Source organism: Poecilia latipinna, unplaced genomic scaffold, assembly GCF_001443285.1.
Source record: "Poecilia latipinna isolate Pla-1442-1.1 unplaced genomic scaffold, P_latipinna-1.0 Scaffold433, whole genome shotgun sequence".
NCBI classification, from domain to species: Eukaryota; Metazoa; Chordata; class Actinopteri; order Cyprinodontiformes; family Poeciliidae; genus Poecilia; species Poecilia latipinna.
The window spans coordinates 33645-51151 of NW_015113049.1; the positions used below are offsets into that span (position 1 = coordinate 33645).

Here is a 17507-nt window from a genome sequence, read left to right on the forward strand (position 1 = left end):
AAAAAATCCCCCAGTCCCCTAGAGGGGCCCGTAGTCAAAAAATCCATGTCTCTCACTATTTAAAATTAAAAAAAAAAAAAAAAAAAAAAAAAAACACAAGACATGACAATAAGCAGCTTGATATATTAGGGTGATGAATTAGGGGCTCAACCACAGAACATTTGACACGAGAGCTGCCATTAGATGTATAAGACTAATCTTAGGTTTAGGGTAACATTGTCTTGCCATTATTTGTTCAGTTGAGAAAGACTGCAAGAAAAACAAGAATAACCTCTAAAGACAGGTTGAATGTTATCATTTACAACCGGGAATTTTTTGCATGCGCATAACGCTGAAGGGCAAAAAGACTATTGTTTTACGTGCTGCCATGGTAACAAAATGAAACCTGGATATGTAGGTATTATTAATTTCGTGCAGTGTGCCAGAGAATAGGAATAGTAATAAAGAAAAATTGTTGAAGAGTAACTCAAAACCACTCATACTCTTCTTTTTCCCATCTATCTGTGTCAGCTTTACACTACACACATACCTGTTGCCATAGCGATTGGCTGACACAGCTCTACCAAAAAATTGCAGTTATTTTCCACACGAACATTCAGTCCATTTCAGTATTACGTTTTTAGGCTTGATGTTTATTTTGTGATTATTAATAAGTGATCATCTGAACACAGCAGTGGCTTGTTAGCCAATTTAAACACCTGCTCTGTTGATGATCTGTTAAAGATTTGGTGTGTTGGTCACCTTATTTCTTTTGTTATCTGAATCGAAACACTGAATTATGCAGCGCATCTTGATGTTAAGGTTGTCAAAGTCAGGTTAGCATAACTGACCATCCTCTGTCTCCCTCATTATTCTTGTTTATTAAAACTTGTTACTGACCTGTGAAATGTGATACTCTTGGAACTTATTTGTCATTGTGTTGACAGTAAGTAGCAAAGCACTGCATCCCTTTTTCTTTTATAAATCATACATACATTTAAGGTTCAGCACGTTATACTGACAACTTGACAGCTAAAATCAACGGTGGTCATCGTCATCGAGCAATTTTTTGCCCTGCAGCAGGGAGCTTGGGGTGTGTGGGGGGAGGATCTTCCACATGTGACATTACATTACAGTGTGTCTATTAAAAATCAATAAGAAGAGAGAGACACACTCACCCAGTCCAGAACATCATGCCCGTCTGACAGCCTGACTATCGGCTCATCCCACAAGATGTTTGATTTTCCATGGCGCCAAATCTTGCTGCGAGTCTTGTACGCGTAGTAAGCAGAAATAGACAGAGCTACAATCACCAGCAGGCCCAGAACAAACCCCACTGCCTGAACAAAGGGGAAGTTAGACATTAGGATTTATCCAATCAAATCAAACTGGTTTGAAAAAAAAAAATACTAAAGAACTAAATGGAGTAAAATTACTAGTCCGACCTCCTCAGGGTCCATGAAACAGTAATGGTAAAGGTATTGATTGTACATGGGAAAGCCTCCAGGGAAACCGGCCCCAACACTGCCGCTCAGACTCGGGGTCCCCTGGATATTCTGACACATTCTAAGCATGGGGTTATACAGCATGCTCTGTGAGCTCTGAGACATGGGGTTCACCCCGATCACAAAGATGATATCGATGATGCCCTGAAAACCAAAAGAGGCCCATTTAGTCACAGCAGTTTTAATCATTCCCTCAACTTCATAAAACAGGCAGAGCTGGAAATCACAAAACCAGAGACGCCCTGCGTTACTTCTAATCATGTTATCTGAACCCAAAAGTTTCAGTCTGTCACTACTTTCTGGGGGCAATGTTGGAAAATGTATTGATCAAGCTTGAAGCTGCATTAATCAACAGTTATGAAGCTGATTAATTTTGAAAGAGATGGATCTGACTGTTTTTTTCCTTCAAAGCTCCAAAAATGTATGAGTTCTATGTGAAGAGAATCCCTTACCTCGCCCCTCACCCCATTAAACCAAGATATGAGAGCCAAACTTTCAAAATAGTGGCCTGAGTGAGTTTTCTTATTGGAACATAGTTCACATGTAATCCTAGAAAGTGCCCAGTGTCTCATTACAATATAATGTATTGTGTTTGAGAACCCACCTGAAGAACAGCCAGGATGATGTCACAGATGAAAATGGTGAGGTAGAACCTGCACCCTCGCATCATCCTGGACCTGGAGAAACTTCCCACCAGGAAACTCAGTGAAACCAGGAAGTTGACAGCCACCATGGAAATCATTGCTGCCTTGGCCGACTGCGGCGTCATATAGGAGCCGCCGTAGCCATAACTGCCTCCATAATAACTCGAGCTGGGTCCGCCCACAGAGGCTGCGTCCCCAACACCGTATACCCCGTACCCAAACCCATTCATGTCCCACACCAGAGTTGAAGCCACGCAGGCAAAGATAATGAAGCACATGACTGCTGTGGTTCCTTGGAAGGTTTTAACAAAACCTGGAGGAGAGAACCACCTGTAGAAGTGTTGCGGCTGCCCCTCCATGTAGTAGGAATCAGGAGGAGGCTGGTGGGCATAGGAGACATACTGGCTCTGAGGGGAATGGATGCTTCTTGGGGGGCAGAGACTGTGGGAGGTGGTGCTGTATGGAGGACTGTACACAGGGGGACTGTCATAGTACCGGGGCTCATACATGTTTCTGAGAATATTCCTAGAACAGAAAGGAAATTATGGTCAAAACTAGTCAGCAAATCAAAACATTTGGTGTGTTGTAAATGTATTCATATGCTGCGAACTTTTTCATATTTTGTCACGTTTGTAACTACAAACTACAGTCTATTTTATTACGCCAACATCGCAGAGGGCATAATTGTGAAGTTAGAGAAATAAGTATCATTATATGAAATTGATACTTGATAATTGATAAATTATTATGAGATAAATGTGAGATGTAGAGATTATATATATATATATATATATATATATATATATATATATATATATATATACACACAAACTTAAAATGACCAGTTTCTTTCTCTGGTTTTATTATTTGAACATTGTTCTTTTATTCTATGAACTACTGACAGCATGTCTCTGAAATTCCAAGCAAAAATTTAGTTGCAGAAAATGAGAAATGGTCAAAATAACGAAAAAGATTCAGACCTCAATTAATGCAAAGACAACAATACTAACGTTTTAACTCAGGAAGAGTTCAGACATTAATATTTGGTGGAATAACCATGAATGGGGTTCTTTATTCTCTCCAGAGCTGTATAGAAGCATCATCAAAGTGATTTAGTGATTTCATGTTTATGCTTCATAATGCGCCTCCCTGCTCCTGAACCACCTCCACACTCTCTCCAGTATTGATGACCCGCACCTTGTCTCCACAGAAGAACTCAACCCAGCAGGCTTCAATTATTCAGACAGCAGAGAGGAGGCAGAGCTGGGGCAACCATGCGTGTTGTTTACCGCAGGCAGGGGCAGAACCACGGCCGTGTGTGGCCCCCTGTGCTGCTTCTTCACTGTATGACACCTGTAGGGCCCCGCTGGGAGCCAGCCAACCACGAGAGGTGAAGCTCCGATATAAGATTAGCCAGCTGGGTCAGAACTCTCTGAAGTTGCTGGTCAATAGTGTATCTTACTTCTGGAAACTGCATGTCTCAACTGGACTTGACATGAAAACATGTTAGTTTGACAGTCTAATGTTTCACTTCTCCTGCTTCCTGGAACTTTATTTAATTTATACTTAAAGAGAAAGAACTTAACTTATATCCTGCTCGGAAGAAATATTTTATTTTTTTTTTTTTTAGCAGAACTTTGTGATACTCTAAGTTAACAATTGCAAAACTTTAAAAAGTGTTCGATAGAGAGTGAAACATGGCACTCACCCAGCCGGGTCACAGGTTGTGTTGCAGCACTCCGGTTCTAATCAGTGTTCGCTCCGACGGCGGTAAACTGGAAACACGCCTTCAACTCGCGTCGGTTCCCGTAAACAGACACCTTTGGGGCCGGACTCAGACAGGTCTCCTCCCCGGAGTCTCCGTGTGTCTGAGCAGGGACGCAGTTCAGCCCCAGCCCACCGGCTCTCCGAGGCTCTTTCTCAGGGTCCAGCTCCAAAATGTACTCACTTATTCACTGTCAGTATGACCAAGCCTTTTTGGGGCCCTAAGCAGATTTGACACCAGATGCTGTATTCTAAAGTTACTCTATATGTGTAACACACCTGGTGTCATTAGCATCATTTGTAGTTAGCTTACATCATACCAGAGTTCTTATGGGTAAATGGTTTTAATCTTACAGGAATAACAAACTAAAACAGATATTTTAATTTTGAAATGCAGCATGTTATTTAGGTGTATCATATTATTTTAACAATTTTAACACTAAATTTTCAGTAAACAAGTTGACAAGTTAGTACCCCAACAGTGACAGCAGTCATCAACATGAAAAGATTAACCATTATTAGTCTAACAACTATAAAAACAATATAGAAATAGTTTTTACATGTGTAATAGCATTTAGTTTGTATCATTCAATCTTATTTTAAGTATATATAACATTTTTTATCACATTAGCTTAGTGTTCTTGGGCACCTCCTGGTGGTGTGGAGGTCCCTAAGCAGCTGCTTTACTCACTTATGCCTTGGGCTGTCCTTGTCAGCTCAGTGCTCAAATAAATGACTTCATAAGTTTTTTTACTTACATAACCATAATGTAACTTTATGACAAAGGCAACAAGAATTGGCTTTAGTTTTGTTATATACTTTTGCTTTGCATATGACTTGGAACAGGCAGTCCATAATGTGGTTGATTTTTGTTTACTGTTCTTGTTAGAGTAAACAGAGAAACCGTCAATTACCAAAGACAAACTATAGCAGACAAATTATTCACTTATAACAAGCACAACTCAAAAAAGATCCGGTTACACCAACAGAGGAAGGGAGAAAGAACTTCATTTCAGGGGTATGTCTTGGGGTCTCCGGAAACTCCAACTATTACATCTAGAGGAAAAAGGGGGAAGCTTGCCATCGTGAGCTTGCCATCGTGAGTCAGGTTGGTGAGCCTGCAGATGAAAAAATGGCTTTTAATGAAGAGATGACAAATAGAAACTTACAACACTGAATGCTGAGGAACTGAAAGTCACGGAGAATAACGGAGCCAGTGAGGAAGAATGTTAGCTAGAAAGCTTACATGCACTGAGGGAGAGGAGAGAGAGGTACAGGAAACAGAGGGACTAATCAGAGGTAAGTAGAGGCAGCAGGGGAAGAGAGCAGGCAGAACCAAATTAGGAGATGTGAAACAGCTGGGGAGGGAAGTATACTGGTAAATTGAGGAAAGGAGAAAAAAACAAAGCTGAGACACAGGGAACCACAGATGAAGCAAAAATCCTAAAGCTGACATAAACTGCAAACACTAAGGAAACAAGAAACCATAAACAAAGAGTAAAAGTGCAGTGACAGCACCTCAAGTGGCAGGAGTTCATCCTGTATCCAGTGGTTTGCTGGTTCAAACCCACCACCCCCACTCCATCTTGCTCAGTTGTAGTGTCCTTGAGCAAGACACTTCACCCGCCTCGTCTGGTACTGGTGGTGCCGGAGCATGGCAACCTCGCATCTGTCAGTCAGTAGCCACAGCTCCCGGGGCAACTGTGGCTACTGTCCAGTAGCTCACCACCTTTAGAAAAAATGGTTATGTGCTATGAACAGCTGGAACCAGTCGTTACTATTTATTACTGGATTAGACAACATGAACCTAACTTTGTTTTCATAAGTGCATCAGTGAGTCTTGGTGACCCATAATCCTGTTACACATTCAGTTACCATGAACCTCTTTTGTCTGGATCCAACCGCTGCAGACTGAGAATAACCCCACCTACTGTCAGCCGCTGTCAGCACCAGGCTTCACTACAGATCATGTTTCTTCACTTTCAGTTCTTAAGCTTAAAAAATATCAAATAAATCATTTATTAGGCAGATTATTTTCGATAGATACAGATCCAATCAATAAAATAGCGATAAAGTTCCTGAAATAAATTAGGTTTTCAGTAATAGTCTAAATGAAACACATTATATGGATTCATTCCACACATATTGATGTTTTCAAGTCTTTATTTCTGTTAATTATGATGATTGCCATTTACAAGTAATGAAAAAAATTACATTTAAAATTTGAATATTACATCAGACCATTAAAAAAAACATATTTAATACAGAAATATGGGCTTAATGAGAAGTTGATGGTAAGCAGATCTCAACTGAAGAAATGTAATGAACATGACTGCAGACAGCAGGCTCAATACCAAGAAGTATCTGGTTTTCAGCTTAACTGTGGTACTTTATGTTAGTCCATTTGATCTGGTGGCAGGTTTAAAAACTGATACCTTACTTAGGAAAATATACAAATATTCAAGGATGGGAAAACCCGGCTGTACTGCAATAAAAGCACATACAACAAAGACAACATTGGAAACATCAACATCTGTTGAAAGAGAAATAATGTATATATATATATATATATATATATATATATATATATATATATATATAAGGGGAAATATCATGTTCTTTGGAGTGAAAAACCTTTTGCATAGCATGTCTAGTGTACACAACAATAAGACGGCAATCAACAAAATAAATGATAGCATTTGGTAGTCCCAGTCATGTCCGATGATTGGCTGCGGTCTCCTGGTCATAAACCAGGATTCTGTTTTTAATGTGCCGTAATTTAGCTTTTAGGTAGTCACAGCGTTCCTTCTTCTCCAGGAAAGTAGGATCCTGTAAAAACACACGCATCACATTTTGCTCTTTATTGCTGTAAAATGTACTCGTCCTCTCATTTCTCACTTCCACTCCACCAATATTGTCTGATTAATTCTGTCAATGATTTCAAATAAAACTTCATATAATTTGACATCCATAAAGAGGTTTTTTTTTTTTTTTTTGATGGGACAGCTCATTTTACGGGAGTGTTTGTGCAATCGTACATTCTCAAACATACAGCCTGAGTATCACAAGAGTTAAATCTGTTTTTCAGTGGAATCAATAAAGATAAGCAAGTTAATATTTTGTGATGCAATCTCTTCCACTTACGTTTTTTTTGTCTTGATACGTTTTTAAAATATTTTGAATCCTCTGTTGATCCTGTTAAGAATATAGAAATAGATTAGCTTTACAATCCAAATCCAAATCTCCTGGTTTAAATAGGCCTAAAGGTGATTTACCCTGAAAATCATTATTCACAGGATGGAAACCATCAGTCTTACCTCCAAGCTCTTCCCTTTTCTGGGAAGTTGATTCACCATAGTATCCAGCTCTCTGAACTTATTGAGGGTTGTAATGATGTCTCTGTGAAGGTCCTTGTACTCCAGGTACTGGTCATTGAAAACAGCCTTGTACTTTTCCCGTTCCTCTTCAGATCTGATCTCTGGATACTTACTGGAAAGAAACAAGACAGAACATGTTGAATACAAATTCATTCTGCCTTTATGCTGTACATGTAATTGCTGTTGACTGTTCAGGTCTGAACTTACATTATGTAATCTGCGATGACATGTACTTTGGGTGTATCATTGGACACAGAAGCTCTGTTTGGGCTGACGCTTGATTTACGGACTTTAGGGGGGAGTTCAGGTTGGCAGTTACCGTCTTTATTCAGAGGTTTATCAGGCTCATCCCTGAACGATATCTGTTTTGTTCTTTGTGTGTTTAGGGAAATAGACTGGTTAAACTCACCCTGCAGCAAAAAGAAAAAGAGGAAAATTTCCAAATAGCACAAGATTAACAAAATAAACTCTCTGCAAGACAGAAATAGCTAAGGAGAAAGAAGCAAATTTCAAGATTTGCTCTTATTTGACATATCTAGTGGTTTCCTTGACATCAGCTGATCAGGTTGTAGCTGTGTGGTTGTGATGCGATATAAAACAGAGTAATCTGGTATAATTGTACTTAATATTAAAATAAATGGTTTTTATGAAATTTAGCAACATATGTTATATTAGACAACATATCAGTAGTTTTTACTGCTATTGTTGCCAGACTGTCTTCTTTATACATTTCCACAGTTGGTATAGCGCTGGTAGCATCGTCATGGTATCTTGTTTATACGTGGGGTCTTGAACTAATGGGCGAGTGAACACTTTGGAAAATATAGTTCATTATGAGTAATTTAACTTTTTTGTTTGTTGATTAAAGATCAAATTCTTCTTAAAAAAAACTATTTAAGATGATTGATACATTCTCCATGAAAACAAGCAAAATTATTTTAAAACCCAAAACCGATATGACATGTAAATATTAATTTTTTTCTTAGTGCCATTTCCCTCCTTAATTTTTTCAGAGGGAGATGTTGTTAGTCTTATAGTGCTACAGTTAATGGAAACAGTTTGTATTTTAGCTACTAAGTTAAATGGTGGCTTGAATTTAGTTAGGCGGAAGTGTGTCCCTTACTGAGGAATTTTACTTTTTTTTTAAGTTCAATGAATTTACTGGTATATTTATTCACTGTTTTGGTCATATTAGGACCTGTATGTTAAAGTTTAGTGCTTTAACCTCCATTTGTCAAAGCAGGAGAATTTAGTGCCACAACTTCTAGCTCAATATTAATTGTTGTGTTGTTGATTTTTTGTTTTGCTGTAAACTTAATTGGTACATAAATAAAGATCTATCTATCTATCTATCTATCTATCTATCTATCTATCTATCTATCTATCTATCTATCTAATCATTGATGTTCATGAACTGCATATTATTTGTCATTAAAAAAAACTCTTTATTTATAGTAATCATGAACAGATGATTTTTTGCTACAATTAAAAGGAAAAAAAAATGGGAAAGTGATGCAAGTAGTCCTCCATCCTATATCTACATGCAAGGAAGGCTGCAAGAATCAGCCTCTGCAGGTTTACCTTTTGGTCAGCGTTCTGCCTGACCTTCCGAACAGTCTCATGCCGCCACATCTTCAGACAAGCCAGGAAGCTTCCCAGGTACATGATCATATTAATAAAGATGAACGCCGTTCCCGCCATCTGGCCTCCGTCAACTCGACACAGATTGGCCATGATGGGGTTAACCCCGATCGTCATGTGGCACAGCCCCCCTCGATTCAAGTCATTGATGTATACGATCCCTGCGGCCATGTAAAGCAGGAACAGGGCCAGGTTGATGAAGGCCTCTGTCAGGGGCCACCAGGAGGAGTCCAGGAGGATGGTTCGATAATACATGGTCATTCCTGTCACTAGCAAACTCAGAGTAATCATCCAGGAGATTCCAGCTACAGATAAAACGAAGGCAGTCATAGGCCCTGTGTAGCTGTGCCCAGACAAACCGAGCCCATTGTTGTTTATTCCACTGTAGAGCCCATAGGTGTTGAACCACTCACTGTCCTTTTGTATGTAGGCAATGACGCATGCAGATGCCATGCCGCCAAACAGGAGCTGCAGCCCAGCCAGCAGTCTGAGCAAACCCGGCCATGATTTCAAATAAGAGTACTTCTGTTGATAGACCTCGACTTTGGCGGCGTAGTACTCTGCAGGGTGGATGCTGGTCAGCAGAGACTCTTCCTGAAGGCTCTGACAGAAACACTCTTGGGGGGTTTGTCTGAGCAAAGACTTCTGTGAGTCTTTGGTGGAGTTCCCTGATGACTCATCCCAGTTCCTGCGCTCCAGGAAGGGACTCACTGGGGGGCTCACCCTGGTCCCATTGGGAAGAATCTGGATCCTAGTTCTGGTGGTTTCAGAATCACTCTCTCCTGCATGCTTATTTATGATCCCACTCAATGATTTAGGAATGAGGGATCTCAGTTTGGACTTCATGCTCCTTTTGCTGTTTTCAGCATCAGATGGAGAGCTGGATGTGCGGCTCATGGACATGCCGTCTTCATCACTGTCATCCATCACATGGTTAGGCGGAGGTGTGTGAGTGACCCATACAGGAACTGCTGGACTGATGGGGGTCTTGTTGTGAGAAGATGATCTGTCTTCACCTCCATATTCTTCCCCCTTGAATTTTGTGCTCCAGTTTTTCATGCTGTGGGAACATTTAAAAATTTTATGAGGCAAGGATAAAAAAAAGTATGAGGGTTGTTAATATGTGCTTCTAAAATTAGCACCACTTCCATTGTCAGCTGGTTTAATGTTGTTTTTCACTTATTAAAGGAGCAGTATTGTGTTTTCCAGCCACAGTGCCATTTTATAGCACTATCAGGTAACTATGGTAACTTTGGTTGTTATAAAATTGCTGTAAATATCAAATAAAACTTAGAAGAAACTTGACATTGTAATAATTCCTTGAAATTGGGCCTCTGTCTCCTTTAGAAACTCTTCTTCTTCTGACACTCTGTCCTCAGGAAGTCAACACAACTTTTCTTGTCCTCTGAGAAGTAACTCCCGTAAGGAGCTCAGCAGTTTCACAGTTGCTAATTGCTCCTGGCTAGTCTGAAGGGGCTGAGTGAGGGAGTCATTAGGGGGTTGCTCTGTGAGGCAGTAGCTCTGAGGAGGAGCTTCATCTCTGAAGGCGTTGCTAAATCTGTCCAGGTGTTTTGCATTGCTGAATGGTTGCCATGGAGATTAAAGGATTTCTCAAACATGCATGAAAGAATTGAGGAAACACTGCAGGTATATTATGGAATAACATTATAAGATGATGTAAAGGTCAAACATTTTCATTTGACATTATACTGCTTCTTTAACTGAACTTGAGGCTCTGAAAAATGTTCCAGTAATCATTCCTTTTGAACTGTTTTCCATTTTGTGTACAAAGTCTGAAGTCACACTTTGGCGTCTTATTCAGGTGTTGGAGCAGCAAGCTACCAACTTGGGAGTGGCTAGTATGAGGTGTTTTGGGAAAATTATAGTTGGTGATTTTACAGAAAAGCTACAGAACACGTTGGACACAACTGTTTATGAATTGTGTGATGCTGTGAGCGCTCCGGTGAAGACATCTGCACATTGTTGGAAAAAACAAAAACAAATCATCATCCTCCTACTACTTCCTGTCGTCTTCGTCGCCACTTGCTTGATCACATGATTCAAGAGGCAAACAAAAGTTTTGATGCAGCCAGGAAACCATCTCATCATAGCTTAAAAACTTATTTAATCAAAAAACAAGATTTTTTTTTAATTGTTGCGTTTTTATTGAGCAAATTTATGTTCATAGTTTCAAATTGCACAATTTTGTGGTTAAAGCGTAGCTAGTGTTACAATTATAGACTTTGGAGTCTTTTGGGTGTATATCTTGAACTTTTCTACGTTCACAATACGACTGCTTTTCCACAGCACTGTAGACAAAAAGAACTGAGAGACGACTGTGAAGCTTTTTCCATCAGCAGAAGCAAGTACCACAGTGTACTTTGAAAAACGTCAACGCCATTAGTCTGTATTGCTTGGTTCAAAACCGTTCAGAATTACTTTAAACCCACTAATCACTCCTACAGACAAAAAAATAAACAAACATTTCAAATATGTCCTCTTCTCTGCTACTCTGTGACAAATCAGAGAAGGAGCCCAGCGGGCCTCCAGTGTAGCCTAGACAGCCGTGACTCACAACAACACAGCAAAACCATTTAAATCAGAAATCCTTACCTTCTCTGTTTGGTTGCAGCTCTGTGGCCATGCAGAGGGTTAAGAAGCTGCTTTTAGAGGAACTGGATAGTTGATAAAAACAGTAATATGGCCTCGGTGTCCACCAAGGCCCAGTCTCTCAGTTGACTCACTACAGGTTTCAAACAAGGCAATGAGCCAGAGTGCGTGGGGAGCTGCGAGGGGAGTAAACGCTTAATCATTAAGCCCTGACTGCGGCTGTGCAGCTGCCGACTGGCACTATGTGGTTAATCTGTGGGAGAGAAAGACAGGTAGCAGCAGGGAATCAAACTGGTGTTCCCTGCAGGTAAAAGGCATTAATACCTTCCATACTTCCTGGAAATCACATTGATACTGATTTCTTGATTAGAAAAAGAGGGGAAACCTAATTATCTACCTGCTTCATAGCCTACTGGGTACATATGAAAGCCCAGGAGGTTTATTAGTATTAAAAATATCACTTTGAATTATCAGCTTCTGCAGAAGATTAGGCTTTTTCTTGGAGACAATAATTTATACAATCTGCATATTATCAGTCACATCCCATCTAAAATACTGCTTTATCATCCTTTTATTTATGAATAATTCATCCCCATCACAGGTGTGGCATATTGTGCTACACAGAGTGTGTGCCACTAGAGGGCAGCAAACTTCTGCATGTTACAGCTTCTCTTCCCCCATCTCACGCTGACTGTCTCTCTCCGATTTGCTGTGCTTCTTTCCCATGTTTACGGATTCATAGTTTTTAATCCGTCGCCCTGTGGCCATGCATGGTTACATAAGATGACAAATAAATGCAGCAAAGAGAGTTTATTGACTATTTGCGGTTTTTAATTTGGTTTATTGTTTCCAAAGAGCAAACAGCAGCACGTGAAGGTAAAGAAACCTCCTGTAAGTCCTCCCCCCCATTAAGTTACATATCTTCACTTCAACATTGAGTCTCACCCTTGAACACGTGACTGGCCCAGAGACTTGTACTGTACAATGTGTATCTGTTCTGTGCCAGCGATCCTTCCAAAAACAGCATGGGTTTTCATCAAGCTTGAGGCAAGGACATCTGCAGTCCACTGCCCCTCTGGAAAACACACATTCAGGAAGACTATAGTAAGCTTTGTCGATACAATGCAACCAAGACATATAATAAAACTCACTCTCTCTCAAGTGAGTCCCACCAGTAGGCTTGGCCCGGGACTCACTCGTCTGCTGCTCCCCTGCATGTGCTCTTCTGCCGGCAGAGGCATCTGTCCTGCAAGTACTAGGAACTCTGTATTATAGTGTAAGATTCATAGTTTACATAGAGTTCTGGAAAAAATTAAGAGTCCACTGCACTCAACCTCACTGAAAACCTCATGGTTATTCCACCAAATATTGATTTCTGAACTCCTCCTGAGTTAAAACATTAGTATTGTCATTTCTAAATGAATATGAAATAAATTTAGGGTAAAGCTCAGGGTTAGGCTACAGAAATTAATGTAATATAAATAGAAGTCAATACAAAGTCCTTGTGAAGAAAGAAAGACGTAATGACTGTGTGTGTGTGTGGGGGTGTGTGTGTGTGGAGGGGTGAGGGTTCTATTTATGTGCAGGCGGGTGAAAAAGAATTTACCCTGTTAACTTGTGATATACTTCATAAAAATCTGCAGTCATTTCTGACATTTAACTGCAGCTTGCTAACCACTGGTACTGACTGTGAAAGGTCACTGACTCCTGTCCCTTTACAGCTCGTTTTAGTCCCGTTCAGTGCTTGTGTGGCTGATCGTCAAGCACTGTCATGTGAAGCTCTGCTGAGTGATGGAAGCTGTCAGTGCAAACAGCCATGGCTGTTTATGTGGATAAAGTTAGTGAGTTTTTTCACATCCTGCATAAAGTATAAGATGGGATCATAGATCTTAACTTTCTGGCCTTGGCTGAAATGATTCTGTCATGTGAACGACAACCTGACAAGAATTATAGGACTCTACCTGTATACCCACGCACATCCTGACTCTGGGTGAATGCATCTTCCTGTGGAATGTGATTGAAGTGAAGAATCTGCATCCTGGATGTTTAGATGGACAGATGCTCTGCTTCCTTTACAGGTAAATGAAGCAGGAGGGAGAGCTTTGGCAGCTTCAAACAGACAGTAACATTTGTATCTGTTTATTCCGCCTCAGATCTCTCAGAGGGAGGGGTAAGAGACCAAAATGTTTAGACACACACAAACACAGAAAGAGTTCAAAACTGTTGGGTGCTGAAAGAAATTATAGTGAAAAGATCTTCGGTGGAATGAAAAGGTCTTCCACAGCCACTCCCCGACAGTAGTGAGTATTAAAGTGGCCAAAAAGCAAAATCAATAAACCCATTCGCTCTGATTTTCCCAAGTGTATGCCTAACCACGTTAGCTGAAGGCGATATGAGGATATTAAGTGTATGCAACCGTCCGCTGCTCCCTCTTTGGTCATGCAGACAGAGAAGTGTGGCCTGTGATAAATTTAATAAATTAATAAAAACTTCCCTCCTGCCTGCCACAAGCTGTTCCCAAAGGATCTTTTCACAGTGAGATTAACCTCAGCTTCCTCACACACTGGCTCCTTCCCACGTTGTTCTTCAGCGTTCAGGCTGCTTCTTTCCTTTGTCGTGTTTTTTTCACTGAGTGTTTAGACGTTTGAAGCTACCATCCAGACTTTTCTTTATTTTTTATCAAATAAATGCAGTTCATTTTAGATATAGTGTAGCACTGAAGGAACATGTTGTTCCTGTTCTGTTTTGCTGTAAATAGTTAACTTATTTATCCTTCCAAAATGGGATTCCACACAGGATTTGTCTGTGGTGACATGGCATAAGGCAATAAGGCAGCTTATCGGAGTTCTTCTAAAAACATCCATTTGTGTTTTTCTAGTTCTTAATTGCTTATATGCTTCAGGTTTTTTTTTGTTGTTTTTTTTTTTGCATTGTGAGCTGATGCAGCAGAACATTACAACCATATAGTGCTAAAATGATTAATTGGACAAACTGATTTGTAAAATGATTGTAATTTAGTAACTGATTAATTGTTACAGGCATTTAATCACTATGCAGACTCAATAATGGATATTTGCTGACAGAAAAACATTATCAGAGCAATAATTAAGCCAAAACTGTACAAATCTTAAATGTTGCATCAAAAAAACCCCAAAAAAAACACCTTTGTCTTTAAATCTGTTCCACCCAAAACTCCCAGAGTGTCATAGTTTTGGCTTCAAATCCAGTGTAAAAGTCTTCTGTGAAGCTTCTTTTGCTATCAGTTATTAATTGGTTAATCCTAAAATTGGTCAACATTTCAGCCCTACAACTGTATTGATGTTAAGCCAAGCATGAGCTTTTCAAATGTTGATAATACAAATATTTCTTAGCTTCAGATGGACCATTTACTACAGATAATTACACGTTCCCTAAAGGAATGCCGTTGTTGCATTTCAGGCAATAAAAATGCAACAACTGAACTGAATTCTTTGCATCTTTCGGTCTATTTTTAATATTGTGCAATAGAGGCTTAAGTGGTTAAATGAAACATCTGCAGATTTAAAAAAAAGTCAAATTAATCAGTTAATTGTCAGAATAATCATGAGTTGCAGTCGCACAAACGTATGTGTCATTGTCACCAGGGAAACTGGTTAAAACAAACCACATGAAAAGTCTTTGTGAAGGCAGACTGCAACAGTGAGATTTTACTATTGCAGAGCATCAGAGATGTTGAGTTCAGGCGACATACACTCCAACTGTATTAGACATCTTAACTTTTTAAAATGATAAAAGCAAAATCAAGCATTTACTCATTGTGCAAGTTGTAAATATGGACAGAAACCAATCTGATAGGAGATATCAACAGATTTGTAGCAGCTCATTGTCACTGGAATTGGACTCCGAGACTGAACCTCCTGCAGCCTGAATGCAGACTGAATGAACCTGAATTTTTGACTAAATCCATCTATTCTTTCTCTCATGTAGTTTATTAATGCTCAGCTGTTCTTCCTCTGGTGATGTCATTGTTTCAAAATACCCTTTTATTCTTTAGTGCATTTTTTAAAAAAAATTTGTATTTTTGAAATCATGCACTGGAAATCTACAGCTCATTATCCAGATGTGTTTTAAATCATTAGCATATTTGTTGATAAAAAGTAAAACTATAAAACTTTTGTTTTGCTTCTCAAATTAACATAATTTTTGTTGTTACAAAAGAAAACAGCTGAAGGTTTACCTCCTTAGGATGTTATCAGCACTGGGCATCTGCTGCAACCAGACTGATGCTTCCCAGTGCATTTTTATTTGCACTGGGAAGCAAGATTTTAATCTGGTTCACAATTCAAAATCTCAGATGATCTTTATCATCCCGGAGCAGCAAGAACATCATTTAGTCTGCAGTGGAGCTGTTCTTTGTGTTTCTCCTGCTGCATGTGTCTGCATGGGGTTGTGTAGCAACAACTACAGGGTGAATGACTGCCACTCTTGCGGGGTATCGGTCTGCTGCCAAATCCCTGCTGAATTGACTGTAATTAACCAGGCTGAGCCTTGTTTGTGCATGTGGACACAAATAGTAGCTTGTTATTTGAGCATTAATGGCACTGTGTGTGAATGTGGGTGTTGTCTGCAGTTCACAGTTCACCCTGGAACAGCGCCCCGACAGCTGCGCGCCCTTCTGAGCACTGTTTACATCTTTATCAATACGTTTTCCTGTAATAATGTTTTAGGATTGCTTCACAGTTTCACAGGAGGAAAAAAACTGTGATGTCTGTATCTGTCAACACATTTTTCCAACGATCCTTTTGAGTGTGACAGTTGGTGTTAGGCTGCTGAACTTCCCGTCTTCGCGGGAAGGGGAATGTGAAATACTCCAGAAATGATTATTTTAAAGAAAAGGTTCATGTTTAACAGCAAAGAAAACAGGGTGATAGTCATTGCTGAAAATGGTTTTAATGGATAGAATTTCTTCTTACTGAGACAAAAGTTCACCTGCAAAATAAAGAAAAAACAAAACAGTGAAGAATATACTGGAAACACGGCGATTCCGTTTGCCATCCAGAAGAGTTGATTTATTCCAGTGCTACAATGTACATTATGCATCATGTGGCAGTGTACACAGAACAATGACTGGGTTACAGTTTTACTGCTGTTGGGATGTGTTATTATTCAGCTGAGGTATGTACTGATGCCCCTTCTGCAACTAGTCAGGATAATGAAAGAGTCTGCCATACTTTCACCTTCATTCATCTACAGTTGTAAGAATAACATCATAAATTCCTTTCATTTGAAAAAAGTTAGGATTTCCTTCTTGAGAAGTGACAAATTGTGACTAGTGTTTCTGCAGGTATTCATTTATGTGTGTAAGAACAAAATGAACTATTTCATCAGAGGGTGTTACCTCCTAGTTTCCCAACTTAAAATGAAACAAATATTATCTTGTTGGTCTTCATTTTAAATCATTCAAATACATTTACTTGTACAGTTAGCTACCATGTTTAGTATCCAGAAGGAATATTCTGTTTTGGACATCACTTCAAATGGGACCTAAATCAGTCCTTACTCTTTACAAAACCATGTGGAAAGACAAGATGTATGTTGAGCGGCTGGTATAACCATCTGGCTTAGATCAAACCCAGCATGCAACATATATCATTCAGCATTATTCAATTCTGCCCAAGGCAGCGACAAGACATCTTCTGAGTCAGGTACAGAGATGTTCAAGTCATTTTTCTGAAATCCAAGTTGAGTCTCAAGTCTTTTCTCTGAGGTTCAAGTCAACGCTGAGGTTTTACACCCAAAGCTGAATGAAGTCTTAATTTTGGGGGTCAACTCAAAGTCAAACCTCAAGTCTCTAATAACTGAAATAAACATTTTCTTATCAAATCCAGATCATCTGGTATGAGTGTGACATTGCACTGCTGTAGGTTAGGAGCTCATGTCATGCATTGCTGATGTTTGGGCCAAAATTAACCTCTATATATATATATATATATATATATATATATATA

General features: G+C 39.5%; 2 protein-coding genes and 1 long non-coding RNA gene across 4 annotated transcripts in view; 1 reads left to right on the forward strand and 2 right to left on the reverse strand.

Moving 5' to 3' along the window:
• The window catches only part of LOC106950985 (occludin-like), a 17723-nt gene extending 12583 nt beyond the window's left edge, over window positions 1–5140 (reverse strand). The window contains exons 1-5 of one of the 2 annotated variants that reach the window (XM_015038201.1): window positions 5062–5140; window positions 3837–4113; window positions 2089–2653; window positions 1425–1628; window positions 1158–1319 (exon numbers count right to left, since the gene is read on the reverse strand). In XM_015038201.1, the coding sequence (XP_014893687.1) occupies window positions 1158–1319; window positions 1425–1628; window positions 2089–2637 (915 nt within the window). In that variant the 5' untranslated portion in view covers window positions 2638–2653; window positions 3837–4113; window positions 5062–5140. Of the gene's footprint in view, window positions 1–1157; window positions 1320–1424; window positions 1629–2088; window positions 2654–3836; window positions 4767–5061 lie in introns of those variants that run through there. The other variant, XM_015038200.1, reaches the window with a different exon arrangement.
• LOC106950986 (uncharacterized) overlaps window positions 4758–17507 on the forward strand; it is a 20724-nt gene continuing 7974 nt past the window's right edge. The window contains exons 1-2 of the long non-coding RNA XR_001425723.1: window positions 4758–4770; window positions 9666–9670. This is a non-coding gene — a long non-coding RNA (uncharacterized LOC106950986). The remainder of the gene's footprint in view (window positions 4771–9665; window positions 9671–17507) is intronic.
• Window positions 6497–11812, reverse strand: LOC106950984 (MARVEL domain-containing protein 2-like). Its single transcript, XM_015038199.1, has 6 exons — window positions 11524–11812; window positions 8851–9970; window positions 7477–7679; window positions 7210–7381; window positions 7037–7087; window positions 6497–6721 (listed from the first exon to the last, which is right to left on the reverse strand). The coding sequence occupies exons 2-6, from the start codon at window positions 9967–9969 to the stop codon at window positions 6605–6607; spliced, it is 1662 nt and encodes a 553-aa protein (XP_014893685.1). The 5' UTR covers window position 9970; window positions 11524–11812; the 3' UTR covers window positions 6497–6604.

Bases quoted from the DNA above. Each gene is read 5' to 3' on its own strand.
- LOC106950984 (XM_015038199.1), bottom strand. From the start codon at position 9,969: ATGAAAAACTGGAGCACAAAATTCAAGGGGGAAGAATATGGAGGTGAA. The intron at 7,088-7,209 runs GTAAGACTGATG...TATTCTTAACAG, and splicing joins GAAAAGGGAAGAGCTTGGAG to GATCAACAGAGGATTCAAAA. The intron at 6,722-7,036 runs GTAAGTGGAAGA...GTGTTTTTACAG, and splicing joins CGTATCAAGACAAAAAAAAC to GATCCTACTTTCCTGGAGAA.